Source organism: Pungitius pungitius, chromosome 19 (assembly GCF_949316345.1).
Source record: "Pungitius pungitius chromosome 19, fPunPun2.1, whole genome shotgun sequence".
Classification (NCBI taxonomy): Eukaryota; Metazoa; Chordata; class Actinopteri; order Perciformes; family Gasterosteidae; genus Pungitius; species Pungitius pungitius.
The window spans coordinates 7,451,677-7,469,472 of NC_084918.1; the positions used below are offsets into that span (position 1 = coordinate 7,451,677).

General features: G+C 44.0%; 1 protein-coding gene across 1 annotated transcript; it reads left to right on the top strand.

Moving 5' to 3' along the window:
• The first annotated feature begins 969 nt into the window (after positions 1 to 969).
• crispld1a (cysteine-rich secretory protein LCCL domain containing 1a) lies at positions 970 to 13,585 on the top strand. The gene is made up of 15 exons (XM_037455239.2): positions 970 to 1,246; positions 1,729 to 2,074; positions 7,250 to 7,368; positions 8,167 to 8,299; positions 8,410 to 8,525; positions 8,693 to 8,793; positions 8,887 to 9,078; positions 9,681 to 9,741; positions 9,838 to 9,904; positions 10,055 to 10,185; positions 10,317 to 10,360; positions 10,468 to 10,540; positions 10,643 to 10,718; positions 10,805 to 10,938; positions 12,630 to 13,585. The coding sequence occupies exons 2-15, from the start codon at positions 1,814 to 1,816 to the stop codon at positions 12,679 to 12,681; spliced, it is 1,560 nt and encodes a 519-aa protein (XP_037311136.1). The 5' UTR covers positions 970 to 1,246; positions 1,729 to 1,813; the 3' UTR covers positions 12,682 to 13,585.
• The last annotated feature ends 4,211 nt before the right edge of the window (positions 13,586 to 17,796 follow it).

Consider the following 17,796-nt stretch of genomic DNA (forward strand, 5'->3'; position numbering starts at 1 on the left):
CCTAACGTTTGTTTTATTACATTTGTCAGGTAAAATACAAGAAGATTGTGTCTCCCCCAGTGGAAAGTAAGTCTGTACAGAGGGGAAAACACACAGAGGCCCAGCGATTAGCGGCGGTTTCCACATGTGCAACAGCCACCAGTGAAAAGGACCAGATGACAAAAGACAAAACCTGCCTTTTTGTATTATGGGATTTATGCGGTGTTGCAGAGGAAAAGGAAACAGTGACGACGAACAGTGAGTTTGGGGACTGCAATTAACAGAGACTCGGTTTGTGTGTTAATCCCCCTAAGAAGTCATCTGTGAATAGTCAGATTCGGGAGAGTGGGGCCACTTTGGCTTGGAGGCCTCCACAGAGGAGGAAGATCTGGTTCAGATTAATGTATTTTTGACTGAAACCAGTTTGGAAAGAGGGAAAACAGTCAGTCAACAAGCTTTGAGCACATGTTGTGGTACCTTTATGTGGATGAGCAACCAGCACTGACAGGAATCAAATCAATTTCAAATATCATTGTTATTGTCCTCGGAATACAAAAGATGTATTTATTTTTGATACTATGGACTTTATGGGGGTTCTGTCTCTTTTTTCTCTTTATTTTTGAATGCATCGTTCTTATGGTGTTGCGTCGATTCATAGTTGCTTTTGATGTTCTTTGCAGTCGTTTTGCTTTTTTTTGTAGTGACGTTTCTTTGCCGTAATGCTGCATCTCTCGGTTTAAAGACTTTATATAGTGGTTCTATAATACTGTATATGATAGTGGTTTGTGGTCACGTGAGAGTCAAACTCGTCCAACGTTGGAGAAAAAGAACAACTTTACGCACGCGCACGGACGCGCACGGAGGTCTCGGCTGGGCCGTATTCAGCCGTTTGGAGGGGGCGTGGCCAGGGGCGGCGCTCGAGAAGCGCAGGAAAGTTTTAAGGATAGAATGTGAACAAGTGATGCTTCAGCAGCTTTGGGTGGAGAAATCCCGACAGAAGACTCTCTCTCTCTCTCTCTCTCTCTCCCCCCCCTCTCTCTCTTTCTCTCTCTATCTGTCTCTCTGTCTCTTTGTGGAGGAGGGAAGCGAGCACATCTCTGATATATGTCATAAGACAGTCATCACCGCTCCACCTGAGCTCCGCTCAACTTACTTTGAAGGCGGACTTTTTTTTTTTTTGATTCCTTCCTCTCGCCGCTGAAGTTTTCTCAGAGCCAGATCTCTTTCAGGATATCAAGAAGCGGGCTGCTTTCCAATTCATTAAAAGGTAAATGACGTTTTCCCAAGTCTACGTTGAACCGGACCACTCCATTTTCAATTTCCAGTTCGAGTCTACTCTTCACGTTTTCCATTAGCTATTTGCACGATGTGTCAGCTCCTGTCAGCTTTGCAGCATGCAGACCAAAAATTGAAAATATATGTATGCATCGTATTAAATTCCTTCGCTAAATTGTGCATTATGTGCATGAACTGCAGCTGTGCTGCTAAATGTGATTTGATGAAATATTTCTTTTTGACAGCGCCCTAGCCATCTTTCTATTTTATTAAGGACAAAAAAAAACTTGTAGTGATTTCCTTAATTCACTCATTAGTCATTCCCAGTCTGCCAGATTTCCCCCCAGTGAACTCCACCGTTGTCCTCACCAAGTTCAATATTGACCCAAGTTGTTGAGCAAATCAGATACAGAACGCCGGTTCCAATCCTTCCGATAATCCTGTTTGGTTCTCTCCTCTCATCTTCTTTCCCAGCTCACACAAATAGGTGTGTCCTCCTTTCCTTCCCCCGGGGTTCCTCGCCATCGAGAGGATAACCACCACCGTCACCGTCTCCAGGATGAGGCACGTGTCTCCCCGCTGGCTTCGGGGCGTGACCCTGCTGCTGCTGCTCCAGGCGACCGCTTCCATGGGGATGCTTCGCAACTCCACGGGCTTCCAGCAGATTCTGGAGAAGTATATGGACGAGGAGGGGGACTCGCGGGGGGCCAAGCACAGGGGGAAGAGGGCCATCACCGACGGGGACGCTCAGCTCATCCTGGACCTTCACAACAAGCTCAGGGGCCAGGTTTACCCTCCGTCTTCCAACATGGAGTACATGGTAGGTGGATGGTGGATGCAGAGTTTTGTTTTGTGAGGAGCGATTCCCACGGAGTGGTGCTTGGTAAACGCATTGACCTCGCTCCGAACTCCCTAAAAAGATCGTGTAGCTTAGTGAACTGACTCAGTCACCAGACCGCCTGGCACTTGTCCCTCTAGGCTCACACACAAGCTGCATGCCAGCATCTAAGCACCTTTTAAAAAGCACACACACACACGTCTGTACCCATGTGACCTGGGTTGTTTTGCCAGAAGAAAAGAATTCCACCAACTTGCCAATGATCACATTACTACTGTGTTTTTCTTTTACTCATGCTGAGAGATTTGTTTGACTTTATCCTTTGGCCATCACGTGTGTGTACAGTGCCAGATCACTTTTCACAGTGCAATTAGAACCAGAGCACGGCACTGGGGCTTGTTTTACCAGCTGTCTACCCCCCACTAAACACACCAATGCACACACACACACAGGCACACCACACCTTCTGTAAGTCAGCGCTCCTTAGATTTGGAATTTTTCCAAAATGCACTACATGTGTTGGAGCTGTTTGACCGCCACAGTGCATTGCCACCAACAGTACTTAGAAGGTTAAAAATCAATACAGTGTGCAGAAAGTAATGGGGTCGTATAATCCTTTCATCTCCACGTTAAAGAGCCAGAGAACAAAAGGCAGTATTATTCATTGGTTAAGGGAAATAAACAGTTCCTGCTGGGGGCAATAGCTGGACTGTGTAATTGTATAATTGAGAGGTTGGTCTTGAGGACCCATGTGTGTGTGTGTGTGTGTGTGTGTGTGTGTGTGTGTGTGTGTGAACCATCTACGGTGCGTGAAAGCTCCACTCTGCCCGGCAGGCCTCTGGTCGAGGCACACTCTATCGGAGAAATGCTGAGCCAGCAGCGCATAGCTCCTTCCCTACTGTCTCCTGTTACATTTAGCTGTTTTTTTTAAACTCCAGGGGTCAAGAGGCATGCAACAAAGAATGGGAGCGTGCAAGGAATATAGCAGATTAATGAAAATGGAGTCGTAAAAAAATAAGGTCTAAGGACAGAGTAAGAAAAAAATTTGAAAGGTACACAAAGTAAAGAGTCATTTAAAGAAATTCTTATTTGCAGTTCTGTAGCCGTTATATCTGTCACAGGGAATTTCTGTAATTTTCTGCACTTTATTTTGAAAGGGGCACCCTATTTCTCAGATTTTCCTGCAGTCTGGCTTGAACTGCTGTCACCTTTCAGAAAGCTCACAGCTTCACTGTACTGGAAGACTTCATAGACATGCTTCCCTGCTCTCCCTACACACCCATGCGTGCAGATGCACACACAACACACACACACACACACACACAGTTCCAAGCGCACATACATAGCCATTTTGCCATCAGCTACGTTATTGCCTGCAATTGTATAAAACCATAACCCGGGTGACCCTCTGTGGCAACCATCACAGAACCTCTGAGATAGCATCAATCCAAATCCCCATCTTTCCTCCCCGCCTTCATCTGTTTCCTTTCTCTCACCCCCCCCCCCCCTATCCCTGCCTCCCTCTTGCTTATCCCTGCGTGGCTTCGTTCCCATTCTGTCATTATCCAACACACGAGGCCCCCCAAAAAATTCCCTGGATAAGCATTCACACTCCATAGTGATCCACGAAGCTTCAATGCTCCTCTTCAGAAGGGGGAAGAGCGGCTCTGCCTCTCACTCAAACGTTGACCCGCAGGTATAAACATAGAAGTGTCAGCGTTTGAAGCGTTGCAAGACAAACAGATGGCATCATGGGAGAGAAAAACGCCCGACGTGCATTGATGTTTAACTTGGCCTTGGGCTGCGGCGGAGGTCTGAGGTGGCAGTGACGTCGGTGCTTGAAGATGAAGCTGTATTGACAGTTTTCTGTTTGGGATGAGTGAGAGTTTTGCTGAAAGCCATTTTAATTGTATTGTTGGATAATTTGTCTCAATCAGACAATAATCAGGGTCTGGACTGGATAAATTAACCTGGCATTAACCCAAGATGTTTAATTATGGCAATGTTTACGAGCGTGTCAAGTAGACTGCTTCATTGTTTAGAGAAAGTGTTTTAGGTGAATAAATTGCCAGATAAAAAGTCATCGCCACACTCGAGTGTCAAAAAACCAAGCAGAGGTGTAAACTTATTTTCATCCCACAACGTTCTGTACCTCAGAGCTCACACAGGCCAGCTGGGACATTGACTCTCCCCAGTGTGTCTTGGCTTTGTCCCTGGTTCTGGTCAGCTGGTTACACCCAGGAAAAACACATTCACCGGTTTCTCCCAAAAAACTGTACTGTAGTTCCGGGAGAATGCTTGGGCCCACACCTAAGGTCGCGCTCCGGTGAAGCAAAGACGACAACGCTATCACAAAAAGAGCTGAGGCGCCACCCGAAAGCTGGCAACTCTGTTGGCCTCAGCTGCCGCGGCTGTGTGCTATCTGCAAAGTGCCCGCGCTGATGTGACGCCGAGAATGTAAACAGATTCTCTTGCTCCCGCCCAGACTGCCATGTGTTTTAGGTGTCGGAGTGACTCAGCGACTTTCCTGGTAGGCCGCCGTGGCGAGCACCAACCATCATTCCTGGTCATTGACATTTTTGGGAAACTGTAGCTATATTCTAAGGGGTGCTTTTGTTTTTTTGGTGAGAATGCTGAAGCTGTTAATTACACAAAAGAAATGATAAACCCCAATAACAGAGCGAATAGAGACTGTCTCAGATACGGTGCCACAGACGGCTTCCCGAGTCGAGCCGACAACAATTATCTACGCTGTTCTAGTCAAACTATGCTCCTGTCGCACCATGATAACAGGAGCTAATGGTGTTCACTGGTTGACAAGATTCAGACAATGGTCCGCCCCAGGACTTCTGATGTGAGTTGATGTGGGCTGGAATGTGCTGCATGAAAAACGGTTTACTCCATATTGCTGTGGGAAATTAAAGTGGCAGTTTGGAAAGACAACATAGATCATTTTTGCTGTTCTCCTCTTTGCCTGTTTCTGTTATCTCTTGCTCATACCATCTTATACCATCTATCTTATAACATTTCCCCTTCCATTCCTTATTTATTTTTTAGGCAGCATCACCTCATTCGATTCCCATATCTTTCCCTTGCTTTCTTAGTCTTTCTTTGCATGCACCATCGACTCTGAACAGGAAACTGAGACTTGCAAAGGAAGTGCACCCCTGTACCCTTTGGAATGCAACCAGATGACCAAGGAAGAGAAAGAAAAAGAACCCCAAAACCCCTTCAAATGAAGTGTCAAGCGAAGTACACAATGCTGTGTGCACTGTGTTGAAAGACTTCAGCAGGGGACGTGTTTTTCTTTACGGGCCCCAGCAGAAGTGCGGTGAGGTTGCGTGGTGTGTGTGTGTGTGTGGGGGTGGGGTGTCTTGGTTACATGACGTCCCCTGCTGGGATTACTGTGCGAGCAGCTTCGACTGCACTCTCCTCCAGGTTCAACACCAAATGTGTGTCTGGGTCAAAACTCTTTTTTCAAGCCTGCTTTCCTGCAAATCCTTGATGAAATGTATTTTTTTTCATTCAATTTTGATTGCTGAATGTATTCATCACTAATCGAAGAGCATCACAAATCGTATGAACCGAAATCACCCACATTCCCCCTCGTTGAGAAAATGGAGAGAAACGAAGAATATGACAGAATCGCATCGCCTCACTGCCGACGATGGGTCAAATCTCTTCCGATGCTTCTCTTAGCGCCGTTAGCTCACCGGTTGGCAAAAAGGGAAAACTTGAGACAAAGCAAAACAGATCTGACAATACTGAGATTCAGATTTTCAGATCACTGCCCCAAGAAGTCATTTCTGAGGAGAGTTTCGGGTAAACAAATGCTCATTCCTGTTTTACCCCTGGCTCGGTCAGTGATCATTTGGCCTCATTGTGAAAGACAGACCACGGGCAGCTGCAGACAAAGTGGCTGGAACCCCATTATGCTCCCTGTTTGCACATGTAGCAATAAAGGGAGAAAAAAAATACTCCACACCTTTAACGGTTTATTTATCCCATACGTCAATTATGTAACATTTCTACAAGGCTTTGTGTTGAAATCTGGCCTAGAAGACTCGATACGGAAGAGCGAGACAATATCGCCATGGCGTTATTAATTTACACAAATGGGGCCTCTCAATAGCAGGATTCTGGATTCCCAGAAAGAGCTGAAGAATTAATTTGCAGCGCTGCCAGACATCCTGTTGTTTGGTGCGTGTTTCGGGGAGTAATGCAGAGAACAGCAGTTGTTTCTGGTGGGACTGTAAGTAGGTGACGGACCCAGGAGGAAGCAGTGGTGTAAGTGGGGGCAGTTATTTTAGTGTCTGTTATCTGATGACATTTCAGTGAGGGTAAGCTATTACTTCCAGGGCCCAACGTGTGAAAACCCCCGACACCTCTGCTAGTGTTCTACAACGCACACAAACACATTCGTACGCACACACACACTCAAACTAATTGACTCTCTTGTAGGAACAAGCCACGTTGGACAACCCACGCTGAAGGTGAAAGTGAAGGTGTGCAATTAAAAAGGCACTTACAGTGTCCTTAAGAGGAATTACAGCTGGAGTTTTTCTTACATTTTTTCATGGAAGAATGTAGGTCAGCGGAGAGGAAGGACAGTCTTTGCATTCCTTGAAAACCCCAGAGTGGGAATATGATCCCTTAGTATCCAACCAGAGCCCAACTTAACTTAAGAGGGCAATTCAGAGGGAGGTATAGTGAAACAAAAGCTTGCACCCAGAGACATTTCACCAGAGACATATGGAAGGTATTACTTAAGAGAAAAAACAGCTTACACCAGATCCTACGGGAAAAGCCATTTGGGAAAAGTCAGCTGAGCAGCAATGGGCTCTCTTTACGACAGCAGGAACACATCAACATACTTCTGCACTTACTTAGCCGCTCCTATTAGTTATCATGAAATGTGATAATGAATCCTCGTTCGGTGTATGTTTGAACACCGCCCCTCATCATTGACAGCTGTATCAACCCTAAAAGGCAGGGAATTTCTCCAGTTGCACACCAGCCGCTCTATGACCCCGACACGGCTGTGTCTCATGGCCCATTAGCTGCAGCATAAGCAGCTTTGTGATGCGTCGGGATATTTTGACTCAGTGTGAAACATAATCCTGACATTTTCTGTCTTGCATCTCACCTCCTGTGCAGGTGTGGGACACGGAGTTGGAGCGCACGGCAGAGGAGTGGGCAGAAACCTGCCTGTGGGAGCACGGTCCTGCCAGTTTACTGCCACAGATTGGACAGAACCTGGGAGCACACTGGGGGAGGTAAACAACCATGGAGCTCAAACCCTCTCTGCATACGGAGAATTTTATTTTATCCACGGTTAAGGTTAAAAAGGGTTGCTTTGCTGAAAAGGTTTAAGGTCTTCAAAGTGCGCTTGACGGGAGGCATGCGTCTAATTCTGCAGACGGGCACATTGATAAGAACAGACTTTATGTATCATTTGATTTTACAAACATGAAATGAAAATGCAACATTCTGCAGGAACCCTTTGGAAAGATTTACATCCTTAATATCAATAACTTGGATGAATAGAGGCTATATAAAAGACAAATGTGGCCGTTTTTGTTAGGACTGTACTTTTAAATAGTAAGAATAAGTAATTTTTTTGAACTCATTTAGAATTTATTTTGTAGGCTTTTAGTTCGCACAACTGCTTGTTACAACACCAACACACACAGGACATATCATTTGCTACACTCCCCCAATAGTGTGTCTGAAAACAGCACTGCTGTTCCACCTCTGATCATATCCCTCCACATTCAAGTTGTTGACTTAATCCTAATCAGATTGAGTAACCAAACGTGCTGCCAAATTAGTGGCAAATCTTTTCAATTTCAGTCTTTTCAGTGAGCACACATGTTTGATTGACAGCTAAATGCTCAGTGGCAACAGATGTGGCTAGATGTTTGACAAACCTTTTTTTGCACTAACAAAATGTAATCTATGCCTATCATGCATACACGTTCTTGAAAGCTTTACTACCAACCTCCACACCAAATAAATGACGCTATACATGTTTTTTTGAAACATACAGTATATTCGCTTACTCATCTCCCCAGGCATCGCCCACCCACGTTCCATGTGCAGGCTTGGTATGATGAGGTGAAAGACTACTCCTTCCCTTACCCTCAGGAGTGTGACCCCTATTGCCCCTTCAGATGCTCCGGCCCAGTTTGTACTCATTATACACAGGTAGCTAGGCCTGGATCGTAACATTGATTTACACTTTTTTTCTCTTCAAACTGTATTCAGTCATAAGTGATCATCTGTTATTCATGGTCTGTCTTGTGATTCTTTGGCAGCTGGTTTGGGCCACCAGCAGTCGGATTGGCTGTGCCATCAACACGTGTTACAACATGAATGTGTGGGGACAAATTTGGGCCAAGGCCGTCTATCTTGTCTGCAACTACTCACCAAAGTAAGCGCATTCGATGTTGAAACAGAAGTCATAACAATTTGCGGCAGAAATTTGAACGTGTCTTTAGTTAAAAGTCATCCCAAACAAAAGGGCTTATGGATTATTCATTTTGTATGTATAGAATGTGTTCTGTTTGAAATGTTTTTTCTGTTATTCTACCTGAACAGGGGAAACTGGTGGGGGCATTCGCCTTACAAACATGGGACCCCGTGCTCTGCCTGCCCTCCCAGCTACGGAGGAGGCTGCAAAGACAACCTCTGCTACAAAGGTATGTGTCTGCAAAATAAATAAAGACAGTGTGAGAAACCCTGAGGGGAATACAGACTAAAAAAAGACCCTGTTTTTGTGACTTTACTTGAAGATGACGGCTCTAGCCCTCCAAAAGAGGAAACAGAAGAAAACAATTTCATTGAGCTGGAGGCCCCCCATACGCCACAGAAGCCCCGGTCGAGGGCCTCCAAACCAGAGCCTCCCAGTCTCCCCGCTGCAGCCCCCACCAAGCCCCCCACACGAGACCTGCAGAGGAATGAAGTGGTCAACACACAGCAGATGTGTAAGCTGCCATTTAACTGTTTATCCTGGATCCTGTTTCACCTTGAAATGAGGGGGGAGTGGTGGAGGGGGGGGGGACAGATCTGGTGGCAGGAAATGTATGACAGTATTTAAAAGAAAATAGTTTTAAAAGATTTGTTCGTACCCCAATAATTTAGTGTTCACCCTGTAATAATACAGAGATAACAATCACAAAAAAAGTGGGATTTCATGTATCTTAAATTCCCTTGATGTTCTGAAGTAACCTGAAGTAATGTGATTAAAGTTTTCTTAATATTGCAATTCACTCTTCGAACCAGGGATGTGAGAACTATTTCAACTTGATCCACTGAGTGTGTGTGTGTGTTACCTTTCAGCCGGTTGAGGGGGGAGATGGAGGAGGGCGGGTGATGAGGAGCTCCATGCGGTTTTTAAATGTCTTCCTCACTTCAGTGAAACAGGACTGTGCTTGTAAACTGAGACACTTCCTCCGTGGCTTACCAGCCCCGAACCTTGTTGCAAGAGTTCTTCTCTTTAGGAAACCAGTCGCCTGCATCAGAGCAGCCACGTCATGCATGTTGGTTCCTGTACGAGCGCTAAAAGGCATTCATGTTTGTTTTTCAGCTCAGATCGTGACCTGTGACACTAAGCTCCGAGATCAGTGCAAAGGAACACCGTGTAATCGGTAAAATTCCTATCAAATATGATATGAAAAACAACACCACCACAAAATGGAGTGAATGGATGACTTCACCTCATTTCTCCCATATTTCTCACACAGATATGAGTGTCCGGCTGGGTGCCTGGATGCTAAAGGAAAAGTAGTTGGGACAGTATACTATGAAATGGTGAGTACGCAAGATGCCCAGGCTGAGTATTGCAAATGATGCGGTCAATATTAAGCCCATCCAAGTGTACTACGGAAGAAGAAAAAAAGTACTACTTGCTTACTACTGGGTCAGGGATGTTATGTTGTGAATCCAATATTGTTTTTGCAGCAATCCAGTGTGTGCAGAGCTGGTCTACATGCTGGTGTCATAGATAATGACGGAGGATGGATGGACGTAACGCGACAAGGCAGAAAGGACTTTTTCATTAAATCCAACAAGAACGGAGTTCAATCTCTTGGGTGAGAGACGATAATATTAGAAACCTCGCCATGACTTATACTGACGATATTTGACAGTAAGATCGGTAAAATATTCCCACAGTGAGTGAAAACAACGCAGTTTCATGTAGATGTTTGTTTCCTCTTGACAGAAAATATCTGAGTGCTAATTCATTCACAGTTTCCAGAGTAACAGGTTAGTCTGACAAAAACTCAATCTGTGTAATATTTTGCATGAAATGACTCATTATAGGCTGTGCTGCAACTAAGTGTGTTGAAACTCTGTGTAATTCTTTCTTGCAGTCAAAGCCATCACATGTGAAACCACAGTTGCACAGATGTGTTCATACCAAAAGCCTACAAAACATTGTCCGAGGTATGAATCTGACTTCATGTCTTCCTGCATGCATAATATTAGTTCTCCAGCATCATGTAAGTTTAAAGCATTTACCATGTCCGAATGTCCCCTTTTTTTTAGGTTATACTGCCCGAGAAACTGTTTACAAGAGAATCCTCACATATCCAGAGTAATCGGCACCAGAATTTACTCCGACGTAAGTTCGAGCTGTTGGAGCTGAACTATTCACTACGGAAACCAATGTGTAAAAGTTTCTAACTTTTCTCTTGGATGCCTACGTAGAAATCCAGCATATGCCGAGCAGCCGTCCACGCTGGCGTCGTCAGGAACGATGTGGGTGGCTACATCGATGTGATGCCAGTGGACAAGCGGAAACACTACATTGCCTCATACCAAAATGGAATTTTCTCAGAGAAGTATGGAATCCTTGTCATGTGCAAATGTTATGATGAGATGCCAACGTTTTAAAATGAGGGATAATTTTGCGACAGAACTCCAAGAAAAGGAATTGCAATCAAATGGCTCTCAGGTGAATGAGATAAATGTACCCACTGGGCCCTCCCTTGTGGATCTAGTCCTTTCAATGTGCTGGCAGTTCATCAGATCGCTCATGCAGCGTGCATGGAAGGGGGATTAACATGCCACTAGTTAAAATAAATCGGATTTTTTTTTGTCTTGCAGACAAGGGTATAAATCTCAATAGAGTGGCTCAGATGAACAAATATGCGTAAAATGGATCGGCCAGCATCAAACACAAAGGGGATCAATACAGGGTTGGACCGTTTGAGTCCGACTAATTTGGTGTATAAACTTGTAATAAAGTGGAGCTCCCAAATCAGTGCCCTACTGCATCTCATCAAACAATGGCAGAGGGAAATACAGGTGGAAATCCGGCCATGTACAAGAGAGGCAATTTGTTTGTATTATCATTACAGTTTGACTTTAGTCTTGGTAGTTTCATTTGGAGCTTGTTACCTTAGACTTGTTAAGAAGCAATTTAAAGATTAGGCTTCAACAGAAAGCTTTGGATTTGGTTAATAGTTCCAACACATTTTGAGTTTCTTCAACATGAGGGCTCTGTAAGGGTTAAAAAAAGACAAAACACATGTTACACACCAACCTTCACAAGCCTCCCCAAACATACTTTTAGATCCAAGTAGGACAGAGAAGGTTATACTTTGGCTATTTGTATTGTAGGGAAATTCAAACCAGGCAATAAAGTAACTGCCCAATTCAAATTTCCCCTTATAGAAGACAAATCGGCTCTTCTACAATGAGAGGACTGAGAAGGTTTACTTTTTTCACAAGGTTACATATTAATAATGTGCTGATGCTGAAGGACGTACTGTTTTGACGAACCCTTTGTGCATGTATTAGTTGTTTCACAATAATAATGATAGCCATTTGTCACCATCCTGCCACATGCTGGGTCTTCTGATGCTGAAAGGGAATCGCAAAGAAGGGAGCTTGTGTTTGCATTTGAACATAAAAAAAAAAAACTAGAGCATGTGTTAAATCAAGCTGTACCACTTTACAACAGCATTATGGTTGCAGGTCCACACCGGCGTCTGCACGAGGCTTAAGAGTGACCCACATACGGTGTGGTGCATTCCAGTTTTTTGAACTATAAAATTGCACCACCTTTGGGCTGTTTAATGGTCTGCAGAATGCCTATTGTTAACATGACCGGAGTAGAGGACAAACACACATCTCATTTATTCTACACTGCCTTCCCCCTTTTCTTCCCTCCATTATTCTTTGTCACTTAACTGAGATGCCTGACGTCTGTTAAGTGTCTGCCCATCATTCATCTGTCTCCTTTAACGCCACAACACGTCTGCCTTTGTCGGATTAACACACGTGTTTTTGTTAAGAACGGGTGGGTTTATCCGTTTGCTCCGGGAGCCCCAACCTCTATCTGCACGTGTCCTACCTGTCATCAGAGTGCCAGACAGCTCTGATGTGGACGTTTGTTTGTGTGTGTGCGTGTGTGTGTGTGTGTGCGCGTGTCATCTAGGTCTCTCTACAAAAGGCCGGGACACTTTCGGTATCTGACAGGCGCCGCACCCAGACTGACTCTCCCTCTTCTTTGCCTTTTTCCCTGCAGCCTTCAAAACCCTCCCGGAGGAAAGGCGTTCCGGGTGTTCGCCGTGATTTGAGTGCCCCCGGAGGGCGGCTTCTCCAAACTGAAAGCACACTTGGGCCGTTGAATAGGCGGGCAATCGAGCCCCGTTGTCAAACTGAACGACTGAAACCTTTCTGGCTACGCTACATTCTAGGGGTTAAGGGTCGTCTCCATGACGGCGTACACACAGCAACAAAAACTTGACACATTCACAATGAGAAACTGTCAGTATTCACTCGCACTGAGTGTACAATTTGTCATCTTCAGCTGGACATTTATATGGGAAATCTTTCTAAAAATGTTTGTATATAGAATCACATTTGTGTTTTTATGCCATTAAATCTGATTCTAGAAGTCGATATAACGTTATAATGGCACTTAAGGATGAATCCATTGTATTGGCACATTTTTACTAGTGCTATGGCAAGGTTTATTTGTCATATTTTTTACTTTTTAAATGATTGGGAAATAAATTGTTATGCATTTATTTTTATATGATTATTCTCTATATCAATATGATTCATAAAGGATGCTGCTATAGGTTTTTTATTTTTTTTTATTTGTGGTTGTGATTGTCATTGTGATGGGTTTTGTTTCTTTGGTTATTTTTCCCGATGAAGTGGTTTAATTAAAACTCCCTGCAGGTCGGGAAGTAAACTCATCCCTCCTCTGCTAGGCTTCATCGTGCATCGCATTATACTGGATGTTGTCACCCTGTATTGTTTTCAGGTCATATCCATCCATCTCTATTTGAGACAACAACAGCTGTAATTCAAACTGGATGTTGAAGAATCAGATGTATTTCTTACCAGGTCTGAGCTCTCTTAAGCTACGATCAATATAATGGTCAATTCATTGTCTTTTTGTCAATGTATGCATCTACATATTTTCCTACCTCAAGTTGTAGGGAAAGTCCATTTTGCAATAAAATATTAAAACCACCACTGCTATATATCACTCAAATTCACCTTGAATTGTCTGCAAAGAATTTACTTTTGGACTATGTACACTTAGAAATGGCATCATTACCTTTTAAAAATAAACATCTCAGGCACCTTATTACATTATTCAAATGTTTAAAACTGACCTGAGTCACTGACACAAAAATTGCAATTACTTGAAATAAAATACTAACTTTGTCAGCTTAGAAATTGACAAATGTCTCCTTTAAACATATGGTAATGTTAGATTTCCTGCTGGCAGTGGTTACAGGGGGCATGTCACATTCATTCATAGCATGATGTATCTCATGTTTGCTTAACCTCGAACACTACACTGACTCATTATACCTCAAATATAGTCCAAGAGAAATCTGGGATGAGTATTTTAAAGTTGCAGACTTTGATGAAAATGTTCTCTTAATAGTCTAAAACAGAAAAAATACAGGACATGGGTCATGATGCCCGCACATTACAGCTGACAATCTGCTCTAAAACCTCATTGGCAATGAGTCATTTCCCATTTGCGCTTACCTAGCGGATACGTTTTCAGAGTCTAAGATCAAAGTACCGCAGGGAGTCACTGAAGTGGTGGATTTTGGGGGTTGGATGACAACTGAAGCCAATCCCCTGGACATCCAGATACAGCCCGCACTACCGATGTCAAAGTCTCACGGGATGTGCCTACCCCCTCCCTGATATTCATACCGTTTATTAATCGAAAACTCGGAGAGCGGAAGCGTTGGATTTTGAAATGTCCCCGCTTCCTTCTTCGGGTCCGTCATCTGAGCGGCGATGGAGCGAAATGACCAATGCATAATGCGTTCCACTATAGCCTCGTTATGATGTCTGGAGGGCGCCAATAGGTTGTCACTCGGACTGCCAGTCTTTGTTATTGCCCAGACAAGTGCTACTTAATCTTACATGATGCCACTGGGTCAGTGACACAATATGAATCCAATCATCCTAAATCAATTCTGAATGACTTTTATGGGTGTACGTGCGGGTATCGTAATCACATATCTATCTTCATTGCCAGATTTATTTGCACATGTGGTGGAGTAACATGCCTCATTCCCTTTGACCCTCACAACATATGGAAAACAACTTATTGGGTCTAGAAGCATGGGAAACTGTGCAGGCAGCTCTGCATGAGGTTCACTCGTACGACGTCAGTCAGACAATACAGACGCGCGAAAGCATCGATAAACAACACCGCGTTCAAATACGCGTGCAAGCATTCACTCATTTATGCTCGGACCACCGCATTTGTATCAAACACAATGACTCCTGATTGGCTGAGCTCTGCAGGAGGAAGGCCTGCGCAGTGATTGATAGGCTGTCCATGTGAGCCCAGGTCCTGTGAGAGAAAGGAGAGGCATACATCAGACAGATGTCAAAACTCACAGCGGGGTGTGGTGATGGGTGTTGGGGCTCTGAAGAATGAAAGGTATAGAGGATAAGGAGGGTAGTGAAGGAGGAAAGGGCAGGGATATAACGTGAGGGCTTGAGGAAGCCCACCTTTGACATCGGGACAGTATCTGCTAAAAAAATAACAATGTAATGTACAAGTAATATACAAGTTGTTGGACAACTTTTAGTTTGAAAAGACTGTGCCATAATCTAAAAATATTCATGGAAGAGGAGCAACCCATCAATTGATGGGGAAGAAATGCTGCGTTCCTTCATGTGCGACCCACCGGACAGACAAGGGTGTGTCAGTAAAGAAAAGAAAAAACTGACACAGCGACAGCCACCGGCCCATTAGGGCCAAGGAGACCGAGTGCCGCGAAGACAGATGGGATGAAAGACGCGCTTGCAGCTCCGCAAGGTCTGCATGGTGCCACCAGTGTTTGCACACTGTCGTTTAAAATAAGGAAGGCCATTAATAACCTCCTCACCGTGCCTCCGCTCAGCGGCAGTCTGGCACTTCTTGCGGGGCTAAATGTGGCGCGGCATGGCAGCGGACTGGCAGACGGTGTCAATGAGCCCATATATACACCTGAGGAGAGGGAGCGACAGAGGCAGGCGGACAGTTTGTATGGTTTTTTTTGCATTTGTTTGTGCTGTATACGTGTGTGTGTGTGTGTGTGTGTGTGCGCATGTGCTTTATATTTGGGTCTAATTGTATTTTTTAACTCGCTCACCTGTTTGTTTATGTGCTATTTTCCCACTACGGTTGGATGGGAATCAGATAGCAGCAGTCGGGGAAGCCGTCAGCTCCAGGGTGAAAAGTTATGGTTGCCAGTGGTAATGACTGAATGTTCCTTCTTGTCAAACCTTTACTTTGGCAGACGAACAAAACATAAAATCTGACAGGCAGTGGGGTTTTTTTTTATTCCCATATGATCCAAAAATATTACATGTACATAGCCACACTATAAATGTGTTTTTGCAAAGATGGAGTGGGTACTTTGGTGGAGAAAAAAATAAGCTGAGTGGCAAGGTGACTCATAATTATTGCGTTATTTTAGGCCTCTGTGCTCTTAAAACAAGCCCTCTGACAAATCTTAGACGTTTGATTTATAATAAACACTCATTACCAACTGACTCTTCTGTGACCAACCCACCCGTTTACTTGACTGAAATTGAAAAAATCTTTTAACGTGCAGTCAAATTGGTGCTAAAGACCATTCAGATGGGGACTTGATGATCACAATATTAATCAATAATCATGATTATTGTATGTTGGTATAATCTGCAGTGTGAGCTTTAGTGCTGCACATTAAATCCCTGAACAACACAGTGCTTTTGGAGAGTGCTGAGGCTGCAGCAGCTGCACAATGTCAGCAACTCAGACTTGTCCAATGTGTTGTTCCAGGTTAATTGCAAGAGGCTTCGACGGATCAAAAACTCCCACTTTTCATGAATAAAAAAGGCTTTGTAAGAGAAAAAGCTCCGTTGTTTGATTGGATGAATTAGCTTAGAAACATGTGAGCTCTCGGTCCTGCAAAATTAGTTTGGTCACAGGTAACATCTGGCAACACAACTCTGGACATGATGTAACGCACAATAATGTGCATCTACATATTCAACATTTAAGCCACTGTGCTGTTCTGTCCGTCATCTACACAGACATAAGTGTATGCACACAACAATGAACATATTCATTCATCTTAGTTTTGTTACACTTTTGTCAACACTTAATTACCAGAGGGGGGGGGGGGGGGGGGAGGTGTCCATCAGATGATTTATGGTTAACAATTTGCACTGAAAAGACTAACACTCATATTTGTTCCTGTATAAATTGGTGTCAGTGAAGCAGCTTCATGCTCTGGATACAGATGTGAGCCACATGTAAAAAACCCTTTCAAAAACAGGCTCTGTGGAAAGGGGAAAGTTGTGCTTACAGAACCTCCAGGAGGGGCTGGCTGCCTCCCAGACTGCTGTTAGGTCTGTCCCTCCGGATAAATAATGACCATCCACATCATCTGGACGAAAAAACGACCCATACCTATTCTTTGAAGGCATGCTTGGACCAAATTTAAAGTCCACCAGTTATCCCCGAATAATTCATCAATGTTCATAGAAGTCTTACTTAAACAGAAGACATTTCTTAGCTGACCAGTCAAGATGTCCTGTTTATCCCCCGGATGTGATTGAATTAATGATAATATTAAAAACAAAACCAGCTCAGGAATGTGGCATCAATCTTCCCACACAAAGCCGTGAATAATGGAGGAAAGGGATTGTGTTTCAGTCAGGCCTGCCTATCAGAGACACATTTGCGACGATTTTTCGAGTAAAACAAACACTTGTTTGCAAAAATAAATGTCGAGGAAGAACAGAAACAGAGAAGAAGAGGCCTGGCGAGACATCAAGGAACACTCTGGAAAAAGCTACATACAGTCAAGTTGAGGGTCATGGCCAAACAATAAGGCCATGCATGGTAGATGTGCACACTTCTTTGCAGTCAGTCATAATAGAAGAACAATAAAGTGGGATGAGACCTCGGGCATTGCCTGGCAGTGGGAGAAGAGCACTGCATGAAAAAAACTAAAGTTCATTAATAAACTACATCAAAATTAATCCCAGAACTTGTTTTTTAATCAAGCTTTTGAACTAAAAATAGTTTACTCTCGTAGCTGTCTGCTCAACATAAATCAGTCACCAGACTTCTGACCAGCGGATGACACACCGTCACACAATTAAAGCAGAAGGGTTTGGTCGTATTAATGTCGGGATCATGGTCAGGGAGCAAAGAGTGCAAA

What these genes read in the sequence shown, in the direction of transcription:
- crispld1a (XM_037455239.2), top strand. Translation starts at nt 1,814, where the DNA reads ATGAGGCACGTGTCTCCCCGCTGGCTTCGGGGCGTGACCCTGCTGCTG. An exon ending in GGACAGTATACTATGAAATG is followed by an intron (nt 9,905 to 10,054) that starts GTGAGTACGCAA and finishes TTGTTTTTGCAG; the next exon opens with CAATCCAGTGTGTGCAGAGC. An exon ending in CACAGTTTCCAGAGTAACAG is followed by an intron (nt 10,361 to 10,467) that starts GTTAGTCTGACA and finishes TCTTTCTTGCAG; the next exon opens with TCAAAGCCATCACATGTGAA.